This window comes from Anser brachyrhynchus (assembly GCF_964034855.1).
Source record: "Anser brachyrhynchus genome assembly, chromosome: 2".
Taxonomy (NCBI): Eukaryota; Metazoa; Chordata; class Aves; order Anseriformes; family Anatidae; genus Anser; species Anser brachyrhynchus.
In genome coordinates, this window is record NC_137695.1 from 97018718 (window position 1) to 97026750 (window position 8033).

The 8033-nt window shown below is 38.3% G+C and overlaps 1 protein-coding gene across 4 annotated transcripts in view; it reads right to left on the reverse strand.

Moving 5' to 3' along the window:
* LOC308189364 (dynein axonemal heavy chain 5-like) overlaps positions 1 to 7964 on the reverse strand; it is a 155269-nt gene extending 147305 nt beyond the window's left edge. For 3 of the 4 annotated variants that reach the window (XM_080579331.1, XM_080579330.1, XM_080579328.1), the window contains exons 1-5: positions 7092 to 7964; positions 5230 to 5327; positions 3068 to 3256; positions 2888 to 2962; positions 777 to 863 (exon numbers count right to left, since the gene is read on the reverse strand). In XM_080579331.1, the coding sequence (XP_080435457.1) occupies positions 777 to 863; positions 2888 to 2962; positions 3068 to 3256; positions 5230 to 5327; positions 7092 to 7254 (612 nt within the window). In that variant the 5' untranslated portion in view covers positions 7255 to 7964. The remainder of the gene's footprint in view (positions 1 to 776; positions 864 to 2887; positions 2963 to 3067; positions 3257 to 5229; positions 5328 to 7091) is intronic. The other variant, XM_080579329.1, reaches the window with a different exon arrangement.
* Positions 7965 to 8033: the final 69 nt, after the last annotated feature.

Genomic DNA, 8033 nt, shown 5'->3' on the forward strand with positions numbered 1-8033 from the left:
CTCCTAGTACAAAATACTGGAGCACTTCTCAGTAGCAGCACTATAGTAAGGTTATTAAGCTCGCATTTAGTTCTGTACCCTAGTTTTGTATTAGAAATCAAGACAAGTTTGGGGTGTGGGTCCTCTCCCTTCATGTACTCTACAGTATGCTCACAGAAAAGATTGCTTAAACACTGGGATGATCATGGCTGACCATCACTCCTTAGCATCATACTCCTCTAGTAAAATGGAAATTAAAAATAAATAAGAAAATAAATTAGAAATCTTAAAGACTACTCTGAACACACTCCTGAATAATGCTTATGCATTACAGTAAGGAGATTGGTATAAGTACTAGAATGGAATAAATGAATTATTAAAGATATTTTTGGAGTAATGTGCATTATATGCAAGGAAATACAAAAACACTGAAGAACTGCACTTTTAAATTAGAAGTGCATAAGCATGGGAAAATACTTAAGCATGTAACCAATAACAAAAATGTTGAGAAATGCAATCTTTAACAAGGGTTTATTTGACTTGCTCTTTTCTCAGATGGCAACATCCATCAATCTCTATTTCTTTCCAGATCAGCTTTACTGGTGAATTCCACTCTCGGCACAAGAAATGTTGGGAGATCTTGCATTATTAAAACTTGGACTAAGTACTTGAATACCTATCCAAGAATTACAAAAAGCTGCTTTAATACTGCACAACTGTTATGGTTTTGTTGTTGTTCTTGTTGTTTTTCATGATTTTACCTTGCACGTGTCATGTAATGAATTTTTCAACCATACCTCAGTAGCACCCATGGTAAGAAATAACTTCTTCTGAAGCATACTGTTCGTTGACCCATCTGACCTCAAGGAAGCATTCGACTTCTGCTAACAATTAAATTATACATAAGAGGTTAATAAAATAAAAACTAGTATTACGCAGATACGTTATCCTATTTAAATATGTGAATTACAACAAAGCTCATTCTGAATCAGTTAGTAATACCCAACCTGTGAGGTTGACTTTACCTTGGGAATAAGCTTTGCATGAATTCCACAATCCCCAGTAAACAGCTTCATAGCTCTGCTATTTCAGAAAAAATTAAGTCAAAGAATGAAAGAAATCTCGGAAAATATAATGAAAGTGATTCTGAAGTATTTCATGGAGCAACTTCCTCCATGGAAACAAACTGCAAGTCTCACAGAAAGAGTCGCGTGCCTGATCTGCAAAGTCATAACCTAACTGTGAGCAGGATTCTAAAGGAACTCTGTCAGGTAGATCCTGCCAACAACACAGACAAATTTTGTTTTATGCCTAAGTCTTTAATCATACATCACTCTGAAAAACTTTTTCTCTGAGAAGACTTGCTGCCCCTGGGCCCCTCTCTGTTGAGATACCATTCTCCACTACAACATTTTCTCCTTGAAGCAACAAAATATTTATGCTTAATCAAGACCTACTTCCCTCTAATTTTCTGTCACACATATAAACAGAGAAAAATCTGTTGAAACTTGGAAGAATATAAGAGAAAATTATGTAGAAGTAGCCTGTGGGTGTCTCTCTTTCAAGTTTGAGGAGAAGCTCATTCCTAAAACGACCAGTAATTAGTTCCTGCTGGACCAAATATATGATGTATGACATGTAGTGGTGTCTCCCACATTCTAAGCCAAATCCCATCTTCTTATCCCTATGCACAGTCTGAAGTGAACATCATGTACCTAAGCTGGCAAAGAAGAGAGAAGAGCAGAAGTGAAGAAAGAATCTTTGAGAAATCTTGGTAAGAATATGCCTACTTTGGCTCAGGCCAGAGGTCTGCCCAGGCCAGTATTTTGTCTCCAAGAATGGCCAAAAATAGCTAAGAACATGACAAGCATGTATAATACCAGTCCTAAATAATTTCCAATATATTTGAAACCAAATGTTGACAGAGCAGTCAGTTTAATGAGATCTCTTGATTCATCAGAATGAGGTGAAAGATGATAGAGATGGCATTCATAATTTCCATCAGAAACATTTATTTTTTATGCTACGCTACTTTTGCAACAATATTTTAATAAATTCCTGTTTTAATGCCTAAGAAGACCAAAAAAAAATTGTTTCAAACAAACAAATCCAGAAACAAAATGTTTTACTTAAGCCATGCTGGGCATTCATTCCTGGCTTGTCAGTTAAGGAAAACACTTTCCAGATTTTAGTTTCATCTTGATTCAAGTCAGAAGAACATGTTCCTCCCAGAAATGTGCATACGCAGTCCCAGTGAAAGGAAAAACAGATTAAACTGTTTTGAAAGCTGAGCTGATTCTGTGCTTTGCAAAGTCTCTAAGCAATTCCAGCAATACTGAAAAGTATAGGTTATAATGAACCTGCACTTCACTGAGAATCAAGCATTATCCATTAGCTTTTCTCCCCAACAAGCCTAAAGTAACACCTTTGCTGACCAGAATATGAAGCCACTTGTATTTTCAAAGGAACTTTTCACCCTTTTGAATCAGTGCTTTGTCCGTACTAGAGTTGGTGGAATTCAAACTGAAAGAAGACAAAATGATTTTTACACAAGCAATTCCCCATTGCTCCAATCTTCTAAAACTCTGAATACTGGGGACACTTTACCTCAACTATCTGTATCTTTTTTGAAGAATGGATTATTAAATTATTTCGCCATTTTTTAAGTTGCATTTTGTGAAAATAAGAACAGTATCAAACCAGACCACAGGGCATTCTCTTGTTTCCACCTAAGCCAAGATGGCAATATCTAAACAATGAGACCCAGGTTCCTTTCTATTTTCCTTGGCATAAAGAGCAAAAAAGTCACTTCTAAGATCTTCTGAATTTTGCAACCGTCACAGGAATAAATATATACATATATATATACATATATATTACTTTTGCAGAAGTAATGAAAGAAACGTACCTGCAAGACATCTTGGTAAAAGAAGAGTAACTTTTTAAGTCCACTAGAGGCAAAGAATTGTTCTATAAGTTGAAACTAAAAATAAAATTATAATGGTAGTTAGTTGTGAAGCAGTTTCAAAAGACTGGAAATTTTGGAAAGGTATTTAATAACGATCATTTAGTGATAATTAATATTTACCTTGTCATCAGAAATAATGGCCTCCTCCACTTGCTGCTCACTTAAACCCATCCCATCTGCCAATCTTGATATCAAATACTTGTGTCGTTCATCTATCTGTGCTCTTCTCTCCTCTCTGATGACTTTGGCTTGCTTGGCTAGTTCTTTCCTAGTTTCACTGGAAAGTACTATACTTTTCTTACCAGTTGTCTAGAAAATAAAAGTTTGTGATGGATTATTTTTTCCCATAGTTATTTTATATTGCATTTAAAGACTGTATTTTTTATTGTTGATCTTTAAGGTGTTTTCGTAACTACATCACATGGAACATAAAAAAATACATCAAAGGAATGGAAAGGATAAATAAAAATCACTAATAATTAACTTGTTAGGCCAGAATTGCTTCTCAGTATAAAGCTGCTACAAGAGAAACCTCAGATCAGAACCTCAGAATCAGATCAGGATCCTGGCATTATAATGGCCCTAATTCAAATCTCAGCTTTATGAGTCCAACTTCCAAACTAAATGTGCATATTCCAGATGTGGGATCACCCCCACCTCTATACTGTCAGCATTTTAACATACAGTATCAAGTTATTACCTCAATGGAAAAAAAAAATAATAATATGCAGGTCATATATTGGTAGTAGCAAAGTGGCGAAGTGGCAAAGCAGGAAATTTATGTTGACAAACAATTTTTTAAAATCTTCATGATAGTGTGAACAAGATACGGTAAATAACATTTTTAAGTCAACAATTAATCTTCAGAAGCTATACAAATAAAAGTAAAGATTTGGGTTAAAGAATCATCACACTGAGCGTTCCCCCCCTCTACACAGTTCCTGCTGAGTATCTGGGATGTCTGGAGTGCCTCTGTAATTCACGATTTTTATTGGAGAAAAGCAGTGAGAAATTACATCGTCTTTCCAGTACGCTAAACCAGGAATTGTAATTGACTAATCCTGATTTACCCTCGGCCTCCTTTGGCTCCTAACAACTGGTTTTACCCCAGATTCTAGATGTTCTTCAACACTTCTCTCTCTCACTGCATCTCTTTGAGACCTGGAGACACCAAGACTTTCCAAATATCTGTAGCTGTTGGTCAGTGCCGTTCAGACGTATCTAAAAGCCACATTTTTCTGATTCTCAGTTCATTCTTCTCCCATGTCATATGTGTCAGTCACTCATCATGCCTGGCTCCCATGCAAACAGCTAGACCTCTTGTTTTGTGTATGCCTTTCCTGATGCAGTATTCAGTTTCTCCCTCCTTCAAGACAAATGTCATGCAGCAAAGCCAAAAAACTCCCACGTTACATGACATAAAATTATTAGAGATAACACGTAGCTATAAAATATATATGCTTATAGTTTTTAAATCTCTAAAACATTACAGAAATACAACTTTTACTCTCTCTCTGATAGCAATTTCTTTTTTATGTCTTAGTAAGGATGCTAGATGCCAAGTACCAAATATAATTTCTTCTGTGCTGTTTTTCTAAGTGCATTAGATGACTGAACATGATTTAATAGACACCTTAGTAGTGTCTGGAGTGGAGGCAGAATACAGTATTCTGACTGTTGCAGGAAAAACCAATGTTTTTTATAACATATTTCACCTCCGATTCATAACTTAGGGGAGAAACACATTTTGGATACTGCATAAAATAAACTAACATTTGTGCCCAGACCATGATTGGATCCAAAAAGAATATATGTTTTCATTATCTTAATTATTTTAGTCAAATAAGCGTGCTCAAAGTTCTGGATGGATTGGACTCAACCACCTTCACAAATTAAGCCACCTCATTTAAAGTGACATGAGATATTCCCATGAGATGGTGCAGATGTGGCGTTATGCAGTATTGGTTAAGTATGCTTAACCAACATTAATTTTCATCTTGGCAAAGAAAGGGAATTAACAAATGAATGATCAAAAACTCCACGAAGCAAAACCCCAACAACACACATTGTGAGCACAGAAAGTAAATGGCCTAACACTGTATGCACTTTTGAGTGGTTCGCTGTTCCTTTTTCTTGTAGTTAACAGAGATTAATGAAGTCAGAAACCTCCAGTATCAGGCCAAACTTTGTCAATGACAACTTCAAGAACAACCTGTACAAAAGAAAATTTAACAGACAAAAGGCAGCTGAATCACCACCTATTTTAAAATGAAAACACTTGCCGGAAGAACAGCAGTGAAAGGTGATCCTGTGACAGCAGATCCTAGCTCAGTGCTCCTTGTCTTCAGAACCCCTCGTCTACGATGCTTACTTTCTGTGTCTAGTGACAAGAAGAAGTGACAAGTTATACTTATTTTGGTATATGCACAATAAACGCATTTACAAGCTGTGCAACGATGTCACCACACCGTGTCTTAGTATCTTCTGGCTAACTTCTTCTCAGGCTGGGGGAAACGAGACATGAAAGGAACATTAGAAAACCCATGCCTCTACAGAAACCCTTAGAATCTGTTAGGGATAAAAGGTATCTTTTAATAGCATTTATCTGAAGATCAATTGCAAAGAATCCCTACTGACAGCAGTAGAGGTTAAAACAAACAAACAAAAAGCAACAATTTAAGGTACTATTATGAAGAAATAAATTCTGGAAAAGTCACAGGTTGAAATACTATCACTTTTCACGCCTAATATTCTCATCCAGTTGTTCCTCCTCTATTACTCCTTTATCTAAATTCAGATTGTGAGTCACATGCATCTCTAACAAACTTGCTACCTGCCTACGCTTTACCAACTTGTGCATGTGAATATCTGAAGAATAAAGATTGATAATATTTGCAATAAAAATAAGACATGTTATTAGTATAATGATATTCTGTTGATTGCTTAAGCCTCCTTAGGATCTTTTGAAGATCTTTAAGTTATTTAATCAAAAACTTAGCATATGCATTTGTTTTTCCTAAAAATGATTATTTGTATACTTAAAGTTGTTTTAGTAACAAGTAAGGGTATTAACGTTTTCTTGATACTAAGTTATCTGATACTAACTTATCTGCAGCCAGCCACCTTTTTTTTTTTTGTCTAGTTCTCTATTTTAAACTGTTTCTTCATACTGAAGAAAAGGTAGACAATATCCACTGTGCTCACTTCAGCTAACAAGACAGTCATTTCACCGTAGGTTATCAGCACGGTCAGGCATGTCTTTCCTTTGGTGAATGCTGACTACTCCCAAACACCTTCTTCTCCTTCAAGTGCCAGGATTTGCTGCTTTATCACTTTCCCAGGTTTTGAGGTGAGGCTGACAGGCATGTAGTCCCCTGAGTTCTCTTCCTTGCCGTTCTTGGAAACAGGAGTGGCATTTGTTTTCCTCCAGGCTTCAGGCACCTCTCCCAGGTGCCATGGCCGTTTAAAGGTAAGCAAGAGTGGCCTCTCAAGGACATCAGCCAGCTCCCTCAGCACTTGTGGGTACATCCCATCAGGGCCCGTGGACTTAATATGTCCAGTTTGCTTAAGTATTCCCTGACCTGGTAGAAGAGGGTGAGGTTACAGAGCACTCAAGCACTGAACATAGGTTGGGTCATGGGCCCTGATGGGATGTACCCACAAATGCTGAGGGGCTGGCTGATGTCTTTGAGAGACCATGCTCAATAATCTTTGAACTAACTATTTAATCTATTAACACTGTTAATATTTTCCAGAAAAGAGATACTATATTATATGCCATACTATATACTATACTATAGAGTAATATTGATTTTAATTCTGGAAAAATGGTTGTAATCACATTACTATGATTCAACAGTAGGAAATGTGTTAAGGGATTTGAGCAGCACTATGCCTGGCGCTGTAAATATATTTATAAACATATACACATGTATTTATTTAGATGTAGGTATTTATTCATAAAGCTGAAAATTTCAGATTGCAGCCCCTACACTGGCACATTCAGAACAGCATGTTCCACTCAGCATATGTGAACACCTGCTATCCCTTTAAACACTCTACTTAATTAGTTTCTCACCTTGTTCTTCGATCTTTTTCCCCTAGAAAGTCACTATGAAGTACTTACCATTATTTTCTCCCTTACCTTTTTTGATAGCAATGAGAGGCGGAGAGAGATCAATGTCAGCTTTGGAAGAAAGTTGCATTCCTCTCAGTTGCTCCGACTCCTGCTGTGCCAAGTGATCGGGAGAGGACCTAGGCTGGGCTCTCTCCCCTAGCTCAGTCTCATCTCCCCCAGCCTCCTCCATCTCCACCACCACCCCAAAATCGACTTAAATCGACACAAAATGACCGCGCAGCGTGATGTTGTACCAACCGCCCCCGCGGGCAGTGCAGTTAGCCCTCTTTTAGCATCGGTGACAGATTAGCCAGGAAAACAAAACAAAGCAAAGCAAAACGAAGCAAAACGAAGCAAAACAAGAAAGAAAAAAAAAAAAAAGAAAAAGAAAAAGAAAAGGAAAAAAAGAAGAAGACGGCCGAGGACTGTTCTTGATCCCAAGGGGGATTTCAAGCCTGCAGCCTCCCAGGCCCGGCGCTTCAGGCAGGTGCCATGGCAACCCCTACACAAACCCAGCAGAGGAGGCTCCTGCTCTTCCCCGTCTCCCCCCTGCAGCCACCAACGAGCTGCTCATTTCTTAACTCATTTCATTTTACAGAAAACGCTGCTTAGTTTTACTCCTCAGCTTACAAGAAATCACATAAAGCCCCAGGCACGGAGCACGGCGCTCGGGGGGTGAGGGGTGTTAGCGATGAAAAGCGACTGGGGACTTTCCCATACAGTATTTTTATTTATTTATTTATGTGTTTAGTGTTTATGACTGACTTCGGTGACAGCTTAGGTGACAGTTTAGTGTTTATGACTGATTTCGGCGACAGTTTATGACTGATTTACCGACAGCGTCCTCAACTCCGAGACGCTGCCTCGCAGGATTAGAAAGAGCGACAACCCCCCCCCACCGCGCCACCTCACGGGGCCGCGCATGCCCCCGGCGACAGGTGGCGGCGGCGCAGCGCGCACGCGCCTCGC